The 24,563-nt window shown below is 36.4% G+C and overlaps 3 protein-coding genes and 1 non-coding gene across 4 annotated transcripts; 2 read left to right on the forward strand and 2 right to left on the reverse strand.

Moving 5' to 3' along the window:
* Window positions 1-7,998: 7,998 nt before the first annotated feature.
* On the reverse strand, window positions 7,999-10,133 carry LOC137958711 (large ribosomal subunit protein eL38z/eL38y-like). The gene is made up of 3 exons (XM_068805809.1): window positions 10,037-10,133; window positions 8,380-8,563; window positions 7,999-8,232 (listed from the first exon to the last, which is right to left on the reverse strand). Exons 1-3 carry the CDS (start codon window positions 10,037-10,039, stop codon window positions 8,210-8,212), a joined length of 210 nt encoding a protein of 69 aa, XP_068661910.1. The 5' UTR covers window positions 10,040-10,133; the 3' UTR covers window positions 7,999-8,209.
* LOC137965380 (small nucleolar RNA Z221/R21b) lies at window positions 9,243-9,325 on the reverse strand. Its single transcript, XR_011116064.1, has one exon. It is a non-coding gene; the product is annotated as a small nucleolar RNA Z221/R21b (small nucleolar RNA).
* A 9,685-nt stretch (window positions 10,134-19,818) lies between the features above and the next one.
* Window positions 19,819-23,041, forward strand: LOC137945820 (uncharacterized). The gene is made up of 5 exons (XM_068791869.1): window positions 19,819-20,013; window positions 20,110-21,001; window positions 21,149-21,438; window positions 21,532-21,650; window positions 22,027-23,041. Exons 1-5 carry the CDS (start codon window positions 19,819-19,821, stop codon window positions 23,039-23,041), a joined length of 2,511 nt encoding a protein of 836 aa, XP_068647970.1.
* A 10-nt stretch (window positions 23,042-23,051) lies between these two features.
* Window positions 23,052-24,137, forward strand: LOC137945831 (uncharacterized mitochondrial protein AtMg00810-like). Its single transcript, XM_068791880.1, has one exon. It carries the CDS (start codon window positions 23,052-23,054, stop codon window positions 24,135-24,137), a length of 1,086 nt encoding a protein of 361 aa, XP_068647981.1.
* Window positions 24,138-24,563: the final 426 nt, after the last annotated feature.

Raw genomic sequence — 24,563 nt, forward strand, 5'->3', positions numbered from 1 at the left:
ATGAAAGCTAATCCAATTAATCAACATGAAAATGTGAGAGAATCATCAGAAAACAACACCCATCCGAACTTGATAAGAATGATAATTTTGGCTCAAATTCGGGAGTGTTGAGGGGGAAAAGGCTTTCTCTAGAGAAAATGATAAAAAGTGTTAGTGCGTAAGGAAAGTTAGGATGGAAAATAGACCACCTAGCAAATTCACTTTCACTTGTTTTTGTGAAGAATGATGGAAAGTGAAATTCTATTGCTCCCTATCATAATCCACATTAGCTTGCTCGCTCTTCCTTCACTTACTCTCTCCCTTCTCTCACCATTGTTATCTCCTTGTGCTCTTGCACTCTCCTTGCTCTTAGCATCGCTCGTTACTCTCAATCCTTCAGCTTCTGATTTCCTCTCGTCGCCCCTCATCCATTCTCTCTCTCTCTCTCTCTCTCTCTCTCTTAGCCCCTGTACAGTTTATCTCTTTCTCTCAGTTCTCCACTCTCTATCTATCTTTACTCTCGGCCCCTCTCTTTCTCTCACTGGCTCTCTTGGCCCCTATCTATCTCAACCTCTCTCTTACTATTAGCTCTCAACCAAATTTAAGATACCCCAAACTATTGGAAGATAAGCTCTGAGTAGACGCATGATGTATTGTCCTTTTTTTTTCCCTTTTAGGGTAAAGGGTAATGATGTAATTATTGACTATCTCATTATTATAAGTATATTGAGGGGAGGATTAAGATGTCACTTAACCTGAGCCTCCTTCCCTCCTCTCTCACTCTCTTAGCCAAACTCCCTCTCCTCTTTTTCTCCTTCTTCATCTTCTTCTCCCACTTGTTCTCCCTTTCTCTCACTCGTTGCCTTCTTCTCTATTAACTTATTTCATTTACTATACTCTTCGTAGGATCCTAAATCTAACATGGTATCAGAGTGGTTTAAGATCCCAAAATTATGTTGTTGGATTAATTAAGCTCTTCATCAAGTTCTTTCAGTAAAGGTGTGTTGTTGAACAAAGGTTCAATATCGAGTTTTTTTGTCTCGTAAGAGAAAAGTTTTTTTCCTCTATTTTTTGCTAGAGATAACTAATTTTATGGATCTTGGAAAAGTAGATGGGTAATGATATGAGTCATTCAGAATTTTTTAGGATCATCTCACCTTATGAATTAAGTTCTTGTTATCTTTGGTATGCTCAACTCATGCGTCTTTTGGAAAAGAATCAATTTGTTATGATTAATGTTGCTATAAAGCTTGGTGAAATTTTTTTGTGGATCAAGGCATGCTATTCTCTAACTATGTCCATGCTTTGTGATCAAATGTGGTGCATATGTTTGTTCTTTTTTTTCCTCAAAGACTAAACGTATGGCTGCAAGATGAGTTTCAATTTGTTCAACTCACGAAGGATTTGTGAATTGCCACAATTTTTTTTTTTGTGAAGAAGAGATTGGAAACCTTGCATGTTGAGATATTTCATGGATTATCTTCTCTAAAAAAATAAAGAGGAAAACCTTGATTTAGATACACACAATGGCGCCTTTGTCTTTAGAAGGAAAGTTTCCTAAAAAAATTGCATGCCGAAAGGAAAGATTTTTTAAGCAAGAAGTACTGCATTTTTTGTCTATTTGAAGACTTCTCATATAAATCTATTCTCTGGTATATCTTTCCTAATTTATTGCTAGTTGGTGCCAAAGGTATAGAAGGAAAGTTCCTTGTTTGGGAGATCATTAAGTTGGTCGAGATCTCTTGAGTTTTTTTATATAATCTCACTTGCCTTTTTTCTTTATTCCCTACCATAAATAAATAAGGCAAAAAGAGAAGTCAAAGATTGTAATTATTTTGGTACAAGTGGCATTTTTATTCAAGAATAAAGTTTCCTTTATTTGAAATAGGCTGATTTTGAGCAAGATTTGATTTCCTTTCTTAATTAAGAAAGATAGAAAATTTGTTTGACTGATGTGGACCCACCAGTGGAGTAATTACCTTCTTAAATTAGTGCATGATTAAGGAAGGATATTGGCTGGATTTGGATTGCTTTTTCATCAATCTTTCTCACTCAGCTTAAGGTTCTATTTTTGGTTACCTTGAGATTTGATTTGGTCCTTTAAGACTATTTTGTGTTTAAGAAAGGCATAAGATCTACCTTACATGATATGGGCCAACATGTGGAATCTTTATTTGATGTATGATTGATGATGAATGCTAGTTAAGCTTGGGTTAGTTTTCTTCTCTCGAGTTAGTTCATCTTTGGCTTGGGTTGGTGAATCTTTATTATGTTTTAAGATCCGGATGGTTGCCTCTCTCCCTTGTTGGGTTGATATTGTTCATAGAAGGATTAAATACTCCTTAATTGATAGTTGAAGGATATATGAATACGGGTAAAAATTATAGAAGAGGCAAAAGAAGAGGTGGTAGAGCTAGTTTTGGTCCTTCGAGGACCAATAACCAGGTGTGCATTCACTGTGGACGATTGAATCATCTAGTGGACACTTGTTGAAAACTTCATAGTAAGCTAGATTGGGTTACTCCCAATCAGGACTCGGTTCATAACACTGGAAAGAATAAAGGAAAAACCATGTGGCATAAAGGAAAAAAGACTATCTTATATGATGATTTTGAACTATTACAAAGGATAAAGACTTTGATGGTATCTACTTCTACATTTTTCTCCACTACTGCTACCACTACCACTATCTCAGGTATGACTTGTACCACTTCCTCCTTTTCATCTTTGATTATCGACTCAAGGACCTCCGACCATCTTACAGGTATTAAGAGTCTTTTACATTTCATGTCTCCATGCTTACCAGAAAAGTTTGTTACCATAACAGATGTATCTCAAACCAAATTTCTTGGGAAGGGATTCTCCTCCGCTACTCCCACACTTTAGTTAACTAATGTCTTATTTGTTCCTCAATTCCCGTTCAATTTATTGTTTGTCAATTAGTTAACAAAGAAGTTTAATTATTCTATCACCATCTCACCCTCTTCTTGTGTTTTCCAGGATCTAGCAACGAAGCAGGTGATTGGTGGAGGCCATGAACAACCTTTATTATTTAGACTTGCCTCCAGTGACTGCAGTTTCTACTTCTCAGTCAGGGGCACAAATATGGCACAACAGATTCAAGCATCATCACTTCAGCACTTGTTCCCTTCCTTGAAAACTCTATCTAGTCTGAATTGTGAAGTGTGTCGGTTAGGCAAACACCAAATGACTACATACTCTCCTAGAGTTGAACTTAAAGGTATTGTTCATTTTCCTTGGTTCATTCGGATGAATGGGGTTCATTGAGTGTCTCAAATAATTCTCAAGTTATGTACTTTGTTACATTTTTTAATGATTTTACTTGAGTAACATGGTTGTTTTTATTCAAGGACATGTTTGAAATCCTTCATATTTTAAAATCATTTCATGCCATGATTTTCACTCAATTTGGTAAAAAGATAAAATCATTCAATATGATAATGTAAGAAAATACCGACAATTAACTTTCGAAGAGAAGGATTATAGCAAACATATGCTTTTTGGGTACGCGAGTAACTAAAAAAAATACAGTTAATAGCCCTCGAGTCCAGATTACTCTTTTGTGGGGATGAGACGTGAATGAAACATGTACAACCATAGACCTTTAAAGGAAGGGAGAAAGGGTCCTCATCTTGAAATAACATGGGGACTTATGACCAAGTACCAAAGATGGTAGCCTAATAATAAAGAAACAATATGTAACAATTGCATGAGGCTACGCCACGTGCTACCTCAAGGAGATGTCAGTTTTTCCTTTTTGCTACACCATTTTGTTGAAGCGTGTAGACACAAGATATTTGGTGGATAATGCCATTATCCTTACAGAAGGATTGAAATCCAGAGATGTCACATTTTTTTTAGGATACATCCTTTATTCTTCCAATGATGCTCCTTCGGGTCTTTCATCTGTTCACACGGCTTTTAAGCCTATTGTGCCACTTGATGTAGATCTCTCTACTCAGGCCCCTGAAGCATCAATCGATACCACACCTATGGAGTTTACGGATCCCTCTCAGGTATGTCCATCTTTCCCTCCTACATTTGGTCCATAGTTTGATACTCGGCCTATAGCTCTTAGAAAGGAACCTAGAACTTGTACTAGACGCTCTATTTTTCATCCTATAGGCAATTTTGTTTCTCACCATCATTTGTCTTCTTCGTGCTGTCAATTTTTTGCATTTATCTCTTATGTCTCTATCCCACAGACGCTTTAGGAAGCTCCAAGGCATCCAGGATGGAATGCGGCAATGGAAGAGGAAATGAATATATTATATGAGACTTAGTCTTGGGCCTTGGCTCTACTTCCTCCCGACAAAAAGCTTGTGGGTTGTAAATGGGTTTTTACTATCAAACACAATCCAAATGGTTATATAGTTTGTCTTAAAGCCCGTCTAGTCACAAAAGGGTATGCTCAGTACTGCAGGGTATATTATGAGAAAACTTTCTCCCCAGTGGCCAAGTTAAATTCAGTAAGAATCTTATTATCATTCACTGCTAATTCCTTTTAGCCAGTTTATCAGTTAGATGTGAAGAATGCATTTTTGAATAGTGATATTAAGGAAGAAATTTATATGCATCAACCACCTGGTTTTGTGATTGAGGGGGAGTCAGTATGTAGATTAAAGAAATCTTTATATGGCCTTAAATAGTTTCCTCGGGCTTGGTTTGACAAATTTAGCCCAACAATGTTGTGGTTTGGATTCAATTGGAGTCTAGTAGATCATTTTGTCTTTGTCAAGAATACCTTAAAGAGAAAAGTATTATTGGCAATTTATGTGGATGATATGCAAATAATTTAAAATAAGTCAAAGAGAAGATATGCAAATAATTTAAAACAAAAGATCTTGGATTTCTGAAATATTTGTTGGGTATTGAGGTCTTCCAGTCGAAACATGTGATTGTATTATCTCAAAGAAAGTATGTTCTTGATCTACTTGAAGACACATGGATTATGGGATGTTAACCAGTAGATACTCCTATGGATGCTAACACAAAGTTATGTGCAAGCTTTGGTGAAGATGTTGATATAAGTAAATATCAAAGACTTGTGAGAAAATTTTTTTACCTCACAATGACTAGACTGGATATATCATATAGAGTAAGTGTTGTTAATCAATATATGCATAAACCACAACTTACCCATTGGCATGCTCTGGAGAGGATATTAAGGTATTTAAAAGGAACCTCGAGGAAGGGACTTCTCTATAAAAATCATGGTCTCTTCAATATTGAAGGTTTTGCGAATGCAAATTGGGCTGGATCACCTGATGACAGGAAGTTCACTTCTGGGTATTGTACCTTTGTTGGAGGTAACCTAGTTACATAGAGAAGTAAAAAACAGAATGTTGTTGCAAGATCCAGCGTAGAAGCAGAATATAGAACTATAGCCCATGTAGTCAGTGAGCTTCTATGGATTGGATCTTTTTTTACTGAATTGGGGTTCTACAAAGAAGCCCCTATGGAAATATATTGTGACAACTAGGTAGTCGTTCATATTACTTCAAACAATCCGATCTTCTACGAGAGAACAAAGCATTTTAAGGTAGATTGCCACTTTATATGGGATAAATTTTAAACTGGTATTTTATCTCTCAGACATGTTTCATCTCAAGGACACGTAGCAGATATATTTACAAAGCCAGTCATATCTAAGATCCAGACCACTATATGGAGTAAGTTAGATATCTACAATGTTTTCACTCCCCCAGTTTGAGCGAGAGTGTTGGATAAGCTCGGAGTGTCCAGATTTGTAACTGTTTTGATCCAATGGCTCTGGTGCACATCCATCCCAACATAGTGATGTGAGACTAAGAGAAAAGAGAAAAAAAGGCACACGCGCTCGAGCCTCTCTGAATTTTAAAACGTTGCCACTTTCAATTGAGACAAAGTATCATTATCGCAATAGCAGAGGCTATGAATGGACTCACAACTCTTGCCCAAGTACCCAGGGCTTTGGCCATGTTAACTACAATCAACCATAGTATAATAATCAAATTTACAACATCTAACCAAATAACATTTAGCATGAATTTTACCCATAGCAAAAGCATAATAATAGAATTTAGGATGTGGAAAGGAGACACTACAAGACAATTTAGGATGTGCAGAAGTTAAATTCACCATTTCTAACTCCTAAAAAAAACCACTATACTTGATAATCAAATACTTTGTTGGTCTTAAGATTCTTCTTGAGATAATTTTAATGATAACAAATACTTAAATTACTAATTATGTGTTTTAACATACCTTATAACTTGAAAAGTCCCTTAAAGAAATTTGTGATAGCATATTCATTCAACTAGCCAACAACCGCCCAAAAGATCCATATAAAAAGGGAAACAACCAACTCAAAGGCAAAAAAAAAAAAAAAAAAAATCATCTAACAGCACGACTTCCACCATACAAGAAAACTTCGTATATCATACAAAAACGACACTCCCAAGTGTTCTTAATCTTTGAAATTGAATTTAATTGTTAGACTTGGATATTTGAAAAAACCACCTTTCAACGAACTAAGTACTTCTTGGGCTTTTACTTTAAACTCTTATTTGTTTAGTTTAATACGTGCTAGATTTCATGCACCATTACTTTGAAATCGTGTTATTAGACATTTGCATCTTATTAAAAATCATTCGATGCTGTAGGGATTGAAATTCATAAATCCTAGTGGTTACTTGCTTATATACACTTGGTCAAGAAGTATATCTAAATTGAAGATCTCATACAGATTAGATTATAATGTTGAAATTGGTACTTGTTGGTTCATATTACGAAATTAATCTTAAATCAAGTTTTTTCAAGTGTTTTTCCTTGAAATGAACTTGAAATGAAGTGAAAATTTCAATTCAATCTTATCCTTGGGTGTTAGTATAGATAGTTAAGTACACTGGAAAATAAATTCCAATGTTAGTGCCCCAAAATCAAAAATATAATATCAACAAGAGAATGAGTAACTTTTTGTAATATACTTAAATAGAACATATGCCTAAACAGATAATTAACCAAAATAAGCATAGTTGCTACACTTATAAGTGATTTAATGTGTAGTATTAAAATATATTAATAAACTAATGAAAGACTATATTATATTACTTAATTATTACAGTTTATTATAAATTAATATAATAATTAGGTGTGATTAGAATAAATTATTAAAAAATTAAATAAAAGTAAAAAATAACATAATCGAATATAATAAAGAAATAAATTATTTTTTTAATAACATAAGATATATTTTAACATTAAAATCACTAATTTAATACAGTAATAAAAAAATAATATAATAAATAAATATATTATTTTATTAATAACATAATATATATTTTTATGTATTATTAATTAATAATATATTGTCACAAAATTTAAAAACATTGGTTTAATTCATTATAGCAAAGGGATAATTAAACCTAAACAATTTATCAAATAATTATTTTAACAATATTTTAATTATGACTATTAAATCACTAATTTAATACAATAATTATAAAATGAATATATTGAATAAATAAAAACAATTATTTTATAAATAAAAAATATGGATTATTATTTTTATGACATAAGATATATTTTAACATTAAAAACTACTAATTTAATATTGTAATACAAAAATTAATATAATAAATAAATCATTATATTATTTTACCAATAACATAATATATATTTTTATGTATTATTAATTAATAATATATTGTCACAAAATCTAAAACCATTGGTTTAATTAATTATAACAATAGTATAATAAAAAATATTATTTTTATGACGCTAGTTTAATTTTTACTTAGGAAAAATTTGAAGAGAGGCCAGCAAGAAGGAGAAGGTAGAGGGAAAAAACACTAACCCCCTCTGGTCAATCAAAAACCTATTAAGATGCTATTTGACGTCACAATTTAATTGAGAATTGTTTGTGTGATTGCGGGGAGACTGTTGTAAAATCTTTGTAACATCTTTTGTGGAACTTGCTGCTTGGTGCAAATCCAAAATGCACAACCCATGTGGAAATGGAATAAAAACCTATCAATCCATTAAAAATTTGGTTGGAATAAGTAATTTAATGATCCAAGGATTTCTATCATATCCAAAATTGAACATTGCCAATTCCAAGGGGGTAATAAGCCACTCAACAAGAGAAAAAATAGTCACAATCTAAAAACATAATAGATACTTGCTCAAACTTCCTCAAGCTCATTCAAATAACCTAATTACTGTCCTCTCACAGTTCCTGAACGCTCAAGCCTGTAACATTATCAAGATAAGAAAAACAATAGTCAATAAATATAAAATATTTAGAATTAAAAAGGTCAGACATAGAACATATTCGGTTAACAACAATTTGATCATGCAGAGACCCATAAAATAGAAAGCATTCACTTCAAAATGTACCTGGAGGAAGAGACTGCTTCAGCTTGTCAGCCTTCTCAGAATCAAACACACACAGTGTGTACAGATATTTTGCACAACGCACCTTAAACTTAACCACATCTTTGTTTCTCTTAATTTTCACAGAGCGAGCGTCTTTCCTTCTGGCAGTGAGAAGGAAATCCTTAATCTCATGAATTTGCTTAGGCTGCCAAAAAATAGTAATAATAATAATAATAAATCAGGTCAGAGAACATGGGCAAGGCAAAAAGACACATAAATTTAATCCAAAGATACAATACAAGAAATACATCTGACAAAGTCTCCAAAGCAACAATATTAGACACCAAACATCACAAAGAGTGATATACCACCAAGATAATAACATATCTTAGTAGTTCAATTTAATATAAAGTAATCAGACCTCAGAAATCATAATTACTACATCATGAATTTAGAATTGAAACTATCCCAAACACTCCAACTTAGCAGCAATACCATGATATTCACGTAGAAAATGCCGAAGTTGTTTACTAAGATTAACTGGAAAATATGAAAGAATGACCATCAACTACCAAATTCATCCCCAGAGCATAGTGCGATATGGTCCGCATCATGGATGGCTTTGCTTGAAACAAAGCCATATCACTTGGATCATTTTTTCTCTATCTGATAACTTAATAGTCAATTTCTTAACTGTTATAAAACATATAGGATAAAAGGTAGACAGCACAATCTTGTTCAGAAGAAACATAACCTTTAAGAATATTGAAGCAGGACAAGGTAAAACACAAACTCATAACAAGGACAGTGCACATAATAAAATCTGAACACCAATTAAAATAGATAAATCAGCTACATGTTTATCAATCAATGTAACTGGAACACGGCTCAGACAGATGGGTAAGTCTTTTATCCGCACAACAAAAACTCTCAGAGTGGTGCATGACATTCATACTCGTCATAGCCATTACATGCAACATGACAGCTAAGAAATGTCCAAAACTTGAGGTCCACAGCAAATATATTATGTCAACAAACTAAAAAAATTACAAAAAAGAAAACAGCATGAAGCACCAAGAGCACAAAGTTCGCAAACAAACCAAACCCACACAACAGGATCAACATCCTAACCAGATAGAGGTACTCAGATAGCATTTCCTAAAATCGAATCATGAGGCTCTTCATTCCAGAACTACATCTGATGAGATTTGAGCAGTACAAAATATCAACGAAGTAGGCATAAAAAATGATAATTAATGTGAAAATAAACAACCAACACTATAATACTCGATGACAGAATATGAAGCATGAAAATTTCAAGTGAACGTATGATTCTATACTTAAAAAAAGTCTTGAAAACCAATGGCCTCGAACAAAATACGAAGTTCATACTATTTTTGAAACTCAACGAACCGTCGAAAAACAGAGTGTTCCGTATGACCGGGCTCACAGAAATCCCCACATCAAGACCTCCAAAAGGCCAAAATATAAAAACCCTAGCAGTAAATACACCAGTTGGCATGAAATGAGCCCAATAAACTGGAAGTAACTGAAAACAAAAAACAAAAAAACAAACAGATCTCCCTATAATTTGAAGTAAACAACACGATGAAATCTAAAGATAACACAAATAGACTAGGAAAGAAGAACGCAAGATCGGAAAAGAGTCGACGGGTACCATTTTTTCAGGGCTACGGAGAAGCTGCGCCCACTGCTAAGCCCGCAGAACCCTAGTGGCTCGATTGGCCGAATTAAAAGAGAATATATAGTTAAGAGTGAAACCCTAGGGATGTCAACATTTCAGTTTCCACTAGTACTGCGAGCATCTTCAAATATTACACGGCATGTCCGCGAACCTCCACGACTGAGAGTGCGGACTGCGCCCGGTCCGATTTAAGCTCATGGGCTGGTGGGATCCGGGTTGGAATTGGTTTGATTGATATAATCAAAAGTGAACCGAATCGGGTTGCGAATTGCCAGACCTGAGAAAGGTTTGCTCCGGACAAAAACGCTGAAACAAAGTAGGAGAAGGTCGGGTTCAAGTCTATGTCGGATTTTTTTTTTTAAAATCTCAAAATAAATAACATTAATATAAATACATGGGTAATAAATAATTGTATAAATAAATTTAATTAATTAGTTTTAATTTAATGGGATATTTCAAGAGTGAATGAGAAAATAAATAATTTATTTTCTTGTAGGGACTTATTAGCATATAATTTTTTAAATTGTTTAATATAATTATATAAATAACATGAATATAGTGTCAATAAATTTTTTTGATTTTTCTAATACACTTTTAAGTTTTTTTCTCCTTGTGCATCGTGAGAAAAGGAGGAAATAGATTTATCTAAAAATTAAGAGAAAATCTTTTTATTAGTTTAATTATGTAAAATTGAGTAAACAAAGTCAAGAAAATCTGAATCCTTAATCAAGGATTCGAATTATCACTTATTAACCTATAAATGGGCATATAATTGATGTAACAATAACTCTATTTTAATGAATTTTCTCTTTTTTTTTCTGTATATAGAGTAAGACAAGGAGTGGATTCCGGACGTAAATTTTTTGGTGTGTTTTACTGTTCATGTCTTCAATTTCATTTTCACTCAACTTTTACATAATATACTTCATTGTGGATGCAAAATTTTATCCCTCTTACTTCCCTTTAAAAATGAATTGCAACGAAAATCCACAAAGAACAATGAATGCAAAGATAGTCCAAGTTTGTCATTTACCCTTTTTTCATGCTTTATTTTTAGTTAATTAACTCAAATAAATTGCATCTTTGAAATATATTACTTCTCATAAATCTAACCATGTTTTATAGGAATTTGGATCTGCTACAAATTCTTAAGAATTTGTAACTTCCCAATCGATCATATGGAGACTACTAATCCAAGTTCGGTTTGAAGGCATATGCTTCCCATCGGATAGTTCTAATATGATTAGCTATATTAGTGTTCATATGATTCACATGTTCAGCTATCCAATATTAATTTGAAGGATTCCTTAATATTTTTCTTCACCTAAAATCTTGGTTAGGTCTTGATAGAGATATCGTATAACACTTATTCGTTATCTCTAAGATAATCTTTATCTTGCAACACTTATCATGTAATCGATAAACACTTATAATATAATTTGTAAACTATAAAACTTGTGATTCATGAATGTAATACACGAAAAAATATTCTTCTTTCTAGTTTTTATATGGTATCAGAGCTCTTGATCAACAATCACCCTTCCCGTCGCTGAATACCTGTTAGAGCTCTCAATAAGCAATCCCCCTCCCTATCATTGAAGACCCAACTAACTAGCGTCGCTCATCACTGGAAGCTGCCACCATAGTTGGACGCCGAGGATCGTATGAAGCAACTTCCATCGCCGCCGCCTCATTTCTCCCTATTGTAGACCTTTGATATGAGCCTCGATTAATCAGAACCAACACAACCTGACAACGGCTAGTCAATACAACCCAACAGACCGATCTGTTAGGTACGGAAAGCTACCTCCTACAAGAGTGGACGGGACCAGTCTGACACCCACCCCTCCCATTCTTGACCACCTCTCACGGGATTCGAACCTGGGATGTGACGTGCCCAGTTCTGATACCATGACAACGGCTAGCCAATACACCCAAAAGACCGATCTGTTAGGTGCGAAAAGTTACTGCCTACAAGAGTGGACGAAACCACTCTGACACCCACTCCGCCCATTCTCAACCACCTCTCTCAGGATTCAAACGCGAGATGTGGTATGCCTAGCTTTGATACCATGATAGCGGCTAATCAATATACCCAAAAGACCGATATGTTAGGTGCGGAAAGCTACCATCTACAAGAGCGGACGGAACCACTTTGACACCTACCCCGCCCACTCTCTATTGCCTCTCACGGGATTCAAATGTTGGACGTGGCGTGCCTAGCTCTGATACTATGACAGCGGCTAGCCAATGCAACCCAACAGACCGATTTGTTAGGTGCAAAAAGCTACTGCCTACAAGTGTGGACGGAGCCACTCTGACACAACCACAGTTGCAAGCTCGCCATCACTGGAAACTGCCACCATAGCCAGACCCTGAGGGTTGTCCGAAGCCGTCGTCCTCGCAGTTGTTGCCACTGATACCTAGTACTTTTCTCTCCCTCTTCTCTATCTCTCTAAATCCTTCTTGGTTTTCCTGTAAAATCTTCGTTGAATACGCGGCCTGCCTCTGTTTTTGTAGTTGTTGTTAGCGTCGAAGACAACCGCGTTGTTAGAAGATGGGCCCAAGCCCACACAATCAAGGAAGACCCACATATCTAAGAGTATTGTAAGATGGGTCACACAACCAAGGAAGACCCACATATCTAAGAGTATTGTAAGATGGGCCCAAGCTCATAAGAAGTAGGACCCACCATGATTACCACGAACTGGCATCCTTATCACATAAGTTGGAAGATCAAGTAGGACTCACCAAGATAACCACAAGCTGGTTGGAAGATCAAGGACTCACAAAGATAACCACGAACTAGTTAGAAGATCAAGTGGGACCCACAAAGATAGCCACAAGCTGACATCTTTATCTTATGGTCACATCCTCATAGAAGAGTTCTAGTTTGAGTTATGTTGTCTTCTATTTATATCAAATTATTTAATTATGCTGGGACTTATCTTTAAGTGTTGGAGTTTGGGTGTAATTGGGACAAAGGTAGTTTTATTGTTATTGGACTCTACTACCTTCCTCTATTATAAATAGAGATTCATGTACTCTAATTATAATAAGTCAATGAAGTATTTCTCTTTTCCATAAATTCAACATGGTATCAGAGCACGTTCTGTGAGTTGACAAGAGGTAATGTGATTTTTTTTATCTAGTTTTCAAGCAGTTTAGGTGTTGGATTTATCTTTTTTTTAATCCCTACACTCGTTAGTTATTTTATGTTTTTAACCTCTATACTAAGTTTTTCATAATTCAAATTATATATTGACGAAAATATAATTGAATCTAATTTCCAAGGAAAAATTATTTTTTCCAATTGGAGTTATTTACAAAGAGAAATCCATATTTGAAGCAGTGAAGGTCAGATTGAAAAAAAGGTTCAAGCAGCAGCAAAAAGCTTCAACTTCCGAGGTATTTTATGCTATTAATAATGAGACTTTATATGGAGAATTATATATCAAAATAAACATTTTTAAGTGTATTTTCTTACCTATTCTACCAATTCTTGATCTGAGTTATCTACAAAGATAAATAGATATTTGAAGCAGCAAAGGTCAGATTGTAAAAGAGGTTCGAGCAGCAACAGAAAGCTTTAACTTTCAAGGTACTTTATGCTATCAAGAACGAGACTTTATATGGAGAATTATATATATAAATAAATATATGTAAGTCTATTTTCTTACCTTTTCAACTAATTCTCTATCTGAGTTTTTTATAAGGAGATATTGACCTTGGAAGAGTCAATGGTCATACTGAAAAAAAGGGAAAGAGTACTTAGTTCGGTAGAGACCGAAATCTATCAGATTATATATCTCAATAGAAGTATATTTTATGAAGATAATTTAAACTTGGATGAAATTTATTTATGTATATTTTTAGAAGGAGAAACTTTCATGTTAATCTAATCTATATTTAAAGATATATTCACATTGGAATAATCAAAGGTCATGGTGGTATCCTGTTGCATTGAAAAATCCGAATTTAAGCCGATTGTTTTGCGTCACTTTGAGTTGCTATATTAGGAAAATATCTCACTTCTCCCTTATTTGAGAGCTTATTACTACATCTATGTTGTTTGGGCTTATTACTACATTTATGATATTTGGTTCAAACTGGGATCATTGCCATTACCTCCCAGCTTGAGGGGGAGAAGTAGAAAAGTACAAGAAAGAGGTATTTTATTTCATATGTTGTGGATAAGTTTTATGTGACCAAGATATTCAAGAAATGGGGAGCACAAAAAGATGAAGCTTTTGCATCTAAGAAGAAATTTTTGCATCGGATTATTTCATGGATCCTTTTACAAGGTTTTTTTACAAGGTTTATTATTTTGGTTCATGTTATATGGGCCCCAGCCCATTTCAACTGCAGCTATTGTATCTCTTTGGATGAGACATTATTATTGAAGAAGCAGTGGCCGCAATATCCTTTCTCAAATCATCCTTTATTTTACTCTCACAAATATCTTTGGGCCAACCCTTATTGTCTTATGAGTGTTGCTACGGTTGGGAACAGTGACAGAGGAGCTTATTACTACATCTATGTTACCCATTAATTTCTACCTGTGAGAGTCGATGCCCCGGTTGGGACACCGTGATGAACGAGCTTATTACTATATCTATGTTACATCACTATGATAGAAGAACTTATTACTATATTTATGTTATACCCCCCTTAATTGGCATTTATTACTCCTACCACTTGAGAGTCATTGTCATGTGGAGGGACACAGTGATGGAGGAGTTTTATTACACTTCTGAGCATTGCGTATAGACCCACTTCCTACAGAAGATAGGAGTGTGCTCCAACCTACTGGAGTATAGAGCAATATCATACTGCTTGGAGGGATTTTACTCTCACTTATCTTATGCCAACTGGGCCTCATGGAAGAGCCACCAGCGTGAGGGGGAGTGTTGGAAGATATGGAGGACTACCATTTTATACAAAAAGATCATATACATCATTTGCAGCAAAATGGAGTTCATGATGTACTCTCACCCCCAGCTTGAGGGAGACTGTTGGAAGATGGGTCCAAGCCCACACGATCAAGGAAAACCCACATATCTAAGAGTATTGTAAGTTGGGTCACACAACCAAGGAAGACCCACATATCTAAGAGTATTGTAAGATAGGCCCAAGTCCATAAGTAAGACCTACCATGATTACCACGAGTTGGCATCCTTATCACATAAGTTGGAAGATCAAGTAAGACTCACAAAGATAACCACAAGCTGGTTGGAAGATCAATGACTCACAAAGATAACCACGAGCTGGCATCTTTATCTTATGGTCATGTCCTCATAGAAGAGTTCTAGTTTGAGTTATGTTGTCTTCTATTTATATTGAGTTATTTAATTATGCTAGGACTTATCTTTAAGTGTTAGAGTTTGGGTGTAATTGGGACAAAGGTAGTTTTATTGTAATTGGATTCTACTACCTTCCTCTATTATAAATAAAGGTTCATGTACTCTGATTATAATAAGTCAATGAAGTATTTCTCTTTTCCATATATTCAACACGCATCGATCGCTCCCTGTTGGAAGATGGGCTCAAGCCCACATATCCAAGGAGAAGTCCTACACGTCCAAGAGAGGTGGCATCATGGTAAATAACATCCTTTCAAAAAATATAAATAGAGGCCCTTGGTATGGGGTAGAGCATTCAAGCTCTTTCCCCTTCTCTTAATTCATCCAAGCTCTCTCTAGTCTAAAGGCTCTCTCTCTGCCTTTCTCTCTTCTCTTCTCTTCTTCTTTTCTTCTCCTCTCCCTCTCTTACTTTGCTCGAGGTTGTAATCATGGGATCCTAAATTCAACATGGTTTCAGGGCGGGAAAAGATCTAACAAGGAAAAGGAGAAGAAGATGGAGAAGAAGGGGAGGAAGAAGATGAAGAAACAAAAAAAAAAGAAACAAGAGGAGTTTCTCATTTTTCCTTTAGTCTTATTTTCCAATTCATGTTTTTAATTGGATTTTTAACTCACTTACTGTATGTTTCATATAGAAAACTATATATCGTTGGAAAGATATTTGAGTTTAGTTTCTAATTAAAAAAATAATCATTGAGATCAAATTTTTCTATAAAGAGAAATCGACATCTGAAGAAGTATAGGTCAAGCAGAAAAGTTTAATGCAGCAGTAGAAAACTTCAACTTTCTAGCCATTTTATGCTATCAAGAACAAAACTTCATATGGAGAATTATATATAAAAATAAATATTTTTAAGTCTATTTTCTTACCTATACAACAAATTATCAAATTGAGATTTTTATATGGAGATATCGATCTTAAAAAAGTCAACGATCAAGCTGGCTAAAGGAGAAAGAGTATTCAGTTTTGCTAAATTATAGAGTCCGAAATCTATCACATTATTTATTCAAGTCCAGTTTCAGAAAGCGAAAATTTCATGTCAATCTGATCTATATTTAAGGAGATATTTATATTGGAAGAATCAAAGGTCATGCTAGTATCCTGTTGCATGCGAAGATCCGAATTTAAGCCAAATTTTTTGAGTTGTTGTTAATAATCAACAATATCAGGAAAGTATTTCATGATCTACCCTTGGAAAGTTTTTGTTTTTTAACTAACAATATCTGGAAAGAATCTTTAGAATATCATCTTATTTTGAAAAAATTTCCTTGATTTATTTGTCAAGGAGAAGAAGTGTTCCTATTCTGAATTATGAACTTTTTTTGCCAACCACGAATTTTGTGAGATTTTGTTGGTGATTTGGAAAGATTACAAGAATCTAATTTGATATCCTTGAGTATTAAAGCGAGGAAAGATTGTTTTTTTGGTAAGTGGTGCTATAATACAAGGGAACATTTTCTTATTTATATTTCAAAGTGGCTGATTTAATGAAAGATCTTCTCAAGATGATGATTTGGTGGATAATTTGATTATCATCATTTTTATTAAGAAAGATATGATTTTTGGCCAGCCAAGTGTTTCCTTAATTAAGTGCATGATTAATTGACTAAAGTCAATAATTGAGTTCAAATTGAAATTGGCAGTTTATTACTCGGATTCTTATTCAAGGTTGGACTCTCAAAGAATTATTTCATGTGTCCTTTTTTAGAACTTTCATTATTTGGTACGAGTTATTTGGGCCCTAGCTCATATCTGTTGCTGCTATTATGTCTCTCTAACTGAGACATTATTATTGAAGGACTTCTCAGTTGCTGACTGTTGTCAGCATTGGTTACTCCGATAAAGAAGATAGCACATGGTGACCTCAGAATATTATCTTCCGGTGATTACCTTTTACCCTCTTATTTGGTAGTTTTACTCCTACTATTTGAGAGTCGGTACCCTGTGAAGGAGGAACACTTCTAAGCATTGCCTATATACCCACTACCTATAGGGATAAGAGTGTGCCCAATATTCAACGTGAGTCAAATGTATGATTCACCCAAGAAATGTTTTTTTAGCTACCCTGAGAAAGTGGGTTGACTCTATGCTCCCAATAGGGGTACTCTTCCGCCTATGAAATAGAGCGAAAATTATTTTTGACTACGACCATTTGACTGGAGTATGGAGCTTTGTCTTACTAGGAGTGATTTTACTCTCTCTTACATTATGTCAGTTGAGTCTTTTGGTAAAGAACAAAGAGACCACCAGTTTGAGGGAGATTGTTGGAAGATATAATGGACTACCATTTTATATGGGAAGATTCTATACACCATTTTGCAACAAATTTGGCGTTTATGATTTTCTCTCACCCCAAACTTGATGAGGAGTGTTGGAAGATGGGTTTAAGCCCACAAGACCAAGGAAGGCCCACACATCCAAGGAGAAGGCCCACATATCCAAGAGAGATGGCATCATGGTAAATAAGAAGACTTCTCATAAAGATGGCACAAGGATGTAATTAGTCAAGGAGGAGCATGTCTACTTATGTCATTTCTTATGTAAAGCTTGTAGCCCTAAGGGCGTTATGGATATTATAACATCCTCTCAAAAACTATAAATAAAAGCCCTTAGTTTGGGGTAGTGCATTCAAGCTCTCTCTTCTTCTCTTAATTCGTCCTAGCTCTCTCCCCTTCTCTTAATTCATTCAAGCTCTCTCTTAACCTAAAGGTTCTCTCTCTTAGCTTAAAGGCTCTATCTTTCCCTTTCTCTCTTATCTTATCTTCTTCTTTTCTTCTCCTTTCCCTCACTTACTTTGATCGAGGTTGTAATCTGTTGGAAGATGGGTCCAAGCCCATACGACCAAAGAAGGCCCACAAATCCAAGTGTGTGGAAGATGGGCTTAAGACTATAAGACCAAGGAGAAGGCCTGTAGGCCCACATAGTGATGGCAAAATGGTAAATAAAGAGTCATCTCATAGAGATGGTATTGATGTAATTAATTTAAGTTCCAGTAGTATTATTATAATATTATAATTTTATAAATCATCCTGAAAATCAACATGGTATCATATCATTGATTTTCAGGATTCCAATGGTTTTTCTGGATATTTTTTTTTTCATAGTTGTTGGAACTTAGTTTTTTTTTTAATTTGTTGCTCATTTTTCCTGTTGCCCAGTATTACACAGTGCTGTTTTTTTTTGTTTTTTTTGCCATCTAATCTACACTTTCATCTGTCTTCGCCTTCTTGCGTTTCTTCTTTTTCTTCTGTAAGTACTTTGTCCGGCGTTCTCGTCTTTTTGAACTACTTCCAGCCAATTCCTTATTCATCATCTGAAGTCGAAACCGCAACCACATGACAAACTTTATCATTATCTGGATTCTTTTTCCAGTTTATCGTGGAATCTCCTTCCCTCTTCCCGAGCTTCGTCTTATCCTTGGAAATCTTAACAGAATCTTGCATCGATGAACAATTTTTGAACTCCATAATCCTACAGAGTTTTTGAACTCCATAATCTAAGCGGCTTGAATTGTACAATATTAGAATGTATTTAATTATTTAATTACTTCATTAATTCTTTTTTATGTAATGACTGTATTTTACTATTTTGCCCCTTATTCTTTAAAACCCCATCTGTATCCTGTAAATTAATGGAACGATAATTTTATTTTCTCTCCCGTTTTTCGTCTTTCTGACTGTGCCTTCCTGACGACAGAGCTCAACGGCTCTTTGTCATTTGAGGTTCTAACATGGTATCAAAGTGGATGATCCGCAATTTCTGATTCTCTTTTGGATGATGGCTCTTCCTTTCTCTTTTCGACTACCGTTTTTTGGCGATTTCGTCATTATTTTTGACAAAGGGGTTTTCGTCCTCTGTTCGGACGGGACTCTGCGATTCAAGCTATTGGGAGGCTCTTTTGGTGTTTCCGGCGTCTTGATTCCGGTGGTTATTCCCGGCAAACAGGTTTGCTTCTGTTACCCATTTATTTTTCCTCTGGATTCCGTCGTCGAGAGGTTGGGTTTTCTTTGCTGTGTTCATTCTCTGGTTTTTGGGCGTCGATTTTGGGCGTTTTCCTTGATTCCTTGAAGAGGTATCGTTTATGGCGCCGAGAGGGTCGCGCTGGTTGGATTTCTGGCCTTCTCTGGTTGGCCGAGCGCTGGTTGGATTTCTCTAGCCTTCTTTGGTTGGCTGAGAGGTGAGGACTGTCCGTTGGTTTAAAAATCTCGAGGGCAATGGCTACTTTGGGTATTTTCTGTGGATTATTTCTGCTTGAATTTTTTTCAAGCTCGCTGTTGGATTCTGAGGTCGCGGAAACAGATTTGATTTCTTTTGGAGAGCTTTGGTGGTAGATTTGGTAAAAAAAAAAATAATGAAAATAAAATTTTTGGAGCTGCATTGGTGGTCAGTGCTCCATGGAGACTTATTCATCTTCAAATTCTGGTTTACGTACCAGTTCGGCTCGTTCAGTTTTTGACGAATTATCGAATCCGTACTATATACACCACTCGGACAGCCCCGGGCAAGTCCTTGTCTCCCAGCTGCTTACCGGTGAAAATTACACCAGTTGGAGCCGTGCGATGTTGATCGCCTTATCCGTGAAGAACAAAGTAGGTTTTGTCGATGGTTCCATCCTTGAACCTCCAAGTGCTGATCCTATTTTGCTCAACTTTTGGACCCAGAACAACAATATGGTCATCTCTTAGATCTTAAATTCCGTCTCCAAGGAACTCTCTGCGAGTGTTATCTTTGTTGCCTCTGCCCGAGAAATTTGGCTCGATCTTCGGGATCGTTTTCAACAGCGGAACGCCCCTCGTATTTTTAAGATTAAACAGGAATTGATGAACTTGCGTCAAGACAAGGATCCATTTAGTACTTATTTTACCAAATTGAAAACCATTTGGGAAGAACTGCGCAACTACCATCCTCATTGTTCTTGTGGGAAATGCTCTTGCGGTGGCGTTACAAATCTTAATGATCACCACCATATGGAGTATATCATGTCATTCTTAATGGGCCTTAACGACTCTTTCTCCCATGTTCGTGGTCAGTTGCTCCTCATGGATCTGATGCCCCCTCTTAATTGTGTTTTTTCTCTAGTTGTCCAAGAGGAACAACAACGACGAACTACTCATGCCTCGGGTTCAAATGCTCCCACTGACACAATGGCGTTTGCGGTTAAATCTGAAAAGACAGAGGTTAGTAAATCTGGGAACAACAACGACAGAGGTTACAATGCTCCACGCCATCCGCCTTACCATACTTCCCGGACTCAGAATTCCAGTGCTCATCGGAATCAAAACAAGGACAAGTATTACTGTACCCACTGCAAGATTGCTGACCATACCATCTCTCGTTGCTTCAAGCTCCATGGCTATCCGTCTGGATCTACATTCAACACCAAGCAAAATTCTCCTGCTGTTGTTCATCAAGTTTCCCTTGCTGATGGTCGCCCTGGTTCTTCTTCTGTCGGGGGTTTTATTCAGCATCTGGACCCCACTCAATGTCAGCAGCTCATATCCATGCTTTCTACACAATTGAGTAGCTCAGCAACGGTCACCACTGCTCCAGACTCTTCTACATCCAGCTGCTTGGCAGGTACTTATTTTTTTGTATCCTTACATCCTCTAAGTTATTCCTCTCCATTCTAGATTGTTGACTCCGGAGCTACTCGACATATTTGCTCTCAAGCTCATGTTTTTATCTCTTTGCATGATATCCCTCATACTACCGTTACTTTGCTAGATAATTCTCATCTTTTGGTCCGTTTTGCTGCTGATATTAAATTACATTCTCACCTTATACTTAAAGACGTACTATTTGTTCCTCAATTCAAATTCAACTTAATCTTTGTTAGTGCTTTAGTTACTGCTTCTGGCCTTATAGTAAGTTTCTTTCCTGATTGTTTTGTTATCCAGGATCTCTCCACCCAGTGGACGATTGGCAAGGGTGACAAAATCCAAGATCTCTATGTCCTCCGTGCTCAACATTTGTCTTCTGCTTCTCATGTTTTTGTTAGCAATGTTTCTGCCCATGTTTGGCATAATAGGCTAGGACACATTTCTTTCAAGGACTAGATTTTTTGAAGGATCAGTTGCACTATGATGTAACTAGATTACACAAAGCAGATCCTTGTTATATTTGTCCTCTTGCTAAACAATGTAGACTATCTTTTGAATCCTATAATCATTTATCAAAATTTCCTTTTGATCTTGTGCACTGTGATATTTGCGGACCATATCAAACTGTCTCTTATACTGGTCATCGTTTTTTCTTAACTCTTGTTGATGATTGTACTCGATTTACTTGGATTTATCTACTGAAGACTAAATTTGATGCTATTTCTGTGATACCGCATTTTTTAACATGATTTTTACGCAGTTTAATGCCAAAATCAAAAAAATTTGATCTGATAATGCACCTGAGTTATCCTTTGTTGATTTTTTTCACGCTCACGGCATTTTGCACCATTTTTCATGTGTTGAACGGCCTCAACAAAACTCGGTTGCTGAAAGAAAACATCAACACCTTTTGAATGTGGCTCGGTCCTTGTTTTTTCAATCACGCATTCCTATCTCTTTTTGGACCGAGTGTATTCTTACTGCGGCTTTCTTGATTAATAGAACTCCTTCTCCCCTCTTGCAACACAATACACCCTTTCATTTGCTCTACAACCACTCTCCTGATTATTCCCTCTTTCGTGTTTTTGGCTGTTTAGCTTTCGTTTCCACCTTAGCTGCTCATCGCCTCAAGTTCCACCCACGTGCTCGGGTTTGTGTTTTTCTTGGTTATCCAGCTGGTGTGAAAGGTTATAAATTCTATGATGTTGAGACTCACCAAGTTTTTCTTTCAAGAGATGTCGTGTTCCATGAAGAAGTTTTCCCTTTTCATACTATTACCAATTCAACTCAACTTACTGACCCCTTTCCTGATTTCGTTCTGCCTCATTCCTCCCTCCACGCTCCGCCTTTTCCTGACCTTGATTCTTCCCCCCTTCATGATTCACCAGTTATTTCTGGTGTTCCAGTTGATGATCCCCCACCTCCTAATCTTCCTACACTTGTTCCTTCCTCCTCTGTTGTTGCTCCTCTTCAAACATCTATTAGGGCAACTCATCCACCTCATTACCTGCAGGATTATCACTGCAATTTAATTACAGGTTCTTCATCCTCTGCATCATCCCGTACGTCTTATCCAATCTCTAATTCCATTTCTTACCATGCCCTTTCTGATTCGCACAGAAATTTTGTACTCAACCTATCTTCTCAAGTTGAACCTCAGTACTATCACCAAGCAGTGAAATGTCCTGACTGGAGGTTGGTTATGCGTGATGAGTTGGCCGCCCTGGAAACCAACAATACCTGGACCGTCACTCCTCTACTTCCTGATAAACATACCATTGGCTGCAAATGGGTCTATAAAATCAAACTTAATTCTGATGGTTCTATTGAGCGATATAAGGCTCGTTTGGTAGCTAAAGGCTACACCCAACAAGAGGGTTTGGACTTTGTTGACACTTTCTCTCCAGTGGCCAAATTAGTCACTGTGAAGGTTCTTCTTGCCCTTGTTGCTTCTCACGGTTGGCATCTCGCTCAGCTTGATGTCAACAACACCCTTTTTACATGGCGATCTTTTTGAAGAAATCTATATGGATCTGCCTCTTGGCTACCTTCGACAGGGGGAGTCCTCTCCCTCTTCCACCAAACTCGTTTGCAAGCTTCACAAGTCCCTTTATGGCCTCAAACAAGCTTTGCGGCAATGGTATTCCAAATTTTCTCATGTTTTAATCAATTTTGGCTTTCTCCAATCGAAATCTGATTACTCTCTCTTCACCAAAGGTCATGGTTCCTCCTTTGTTGCATTATTGGTTTATGTGGATGATATCATCCTAACTGGTCCTTCCTCTAGTGTTATTGCTGAGCTCAAACATTTTCTGCATACTCAGTTCAAGCTAAAGGATCTTGGTTGTCATAAGCACTTCTTTGGTCTTGAAATTGCTCACTCCAAGACCGGTATTGTGTTTTCTCAACGTCATTACACCTTACAATTACTTGAAGACCCAGGTTACCTAGCTTGTAAACCTACTCTTGTTCCCATGGATCCCAAGCTTCATTTAACTGCCACTGACGGTGATTTGCTTCCTGATATAACCCACTATCGGCGGCTTGTTGGGAAACTACTTTACCTCACTTTATCTCGTCCCGACATTACTTTTGCCATTCACAAGCTCACTCAATTTGTGGCCCAACCCCGCCTTCCTCATCTCCAGGCAGTACATCACCTACTTCCTTATCTCAAGACCAGTCCTGGTCAAGGTTTGTTGTTTTCTTCTACTTCTTCCTTGCAGGTACGCGCCTACTCTGATGCTGATTGGGAATCATGCCTTGATTCTCGCCAATCTACTATAGGCTTTTGCATCTTCATTGGTGATTTTTTGGTCTCTTGGAAGGCCAAAAAACAGACCACCGTCTCTCGCTCCTCCGCCAAAGCTGAATATAGAGCACTTTCTTCAACTGCCAGTGAACTTATTTGGTTACAGCAACTGCTTCAAGATTTTCACGTCAAAGTTGACTCTCCTGCGCTGCTACACTGTGACAATCAAGTTGCGATACATATTGCTTCTAACCCTATATTTCATGAGCGTACCAAACATATTGAGATCGATTGCCATTTTGTTCGTGAACGGGTTACTTTGGGCATCCTCAAGTTACTTCTCATTCGTTCTCCATACTAGTTAGCTGACATGTTCACTAAACTTCTTCCCTCTACTCACCTTTTTTCTTTGTTGTCCAAGATGGCAGTCAAGGATATTTATAAGCCACCTTGAGGGGGAGTATTAGAATGTATTTACTTATTTAATTATTTCATTAATTCTTTTTTATGTAATGATTATCTTTTACTATTTTGCCCTTTATTCTTTAAAACCCCATCTGTATCCTGTAAATTAATGGAACGATATTTTTATTTTTTCTCCCGTTTTCGTCTTTCCGACTGTGCCTTCCCGACGACAGAGCTCAACGGCTCTTTGTCATTCGAGGTTCTAACATACAAATCAGCAAGGGACGACATTGCTGTTGTTTCTTGGGCTAGGTAGGAAATGAAACTGACATATGAATGTTTTGTACCATAGTTGCCAGAGAATACACTGCTCGTGCTACAG

This window comes from Aristolochia californica, unplaced genomic scaffold (assembly GCF_029961685.1).
Source record: "Aristolochia californica isolate CCGP_79_NKW_82.1479 unplaced genomic scaffold, dmAriCali1.0.hap1 SCAF_1, whole genome shotgun sequence".
Taxonomy (NCBI): domain Eukaryota; kingdom Viridiplantae; phylum Streptophyta; class Magnoliopsida; order Piperales; family Aristolochiaceae; genus Aristolochia; species Aristolochia californica.

Bases quoted from the DNA above. Each gene is read 5' to 3' on its own strand.
- LOC137958711 (XM_068805809.1), bottom strand. The intron at 8,233-8,379 runs GTACATTTTGAA...ATAATGTTACAG, and splicing joins GAAGCAGTCTCTTCCTCCAG to GCTTGAGCGTTCAGGAACTG.
- LOC137945820 (XM_068791869.1), top strand. From the start codon at position 19,819: ATGGAGACTTATTCATCTTCAAATTCTGGTTTACGTACCAGTTCGGCT. The intron at 21,002-21,148 runs GTACTTATTTTT...TTACTTTGCTAG, and splicing joins TACATCCAGCTGCTTGGCAG to ATAATTCTCATCTTTTGGTC. The intron at 21,651-22,026 runs GTCTCTTATACT...CTTGATTAATAG, and splicing joins TTTGCGGACCATATCAAACT to AACTCCTTCTCCCCTCTTGC.
- LOC137945831 (XM_068791880.1), top strand. From the start codon at position 23,052: ATGGATCTGCCTCTTGGCTACCTTCGACAGGGGGAGTCCTCTCCCTCT.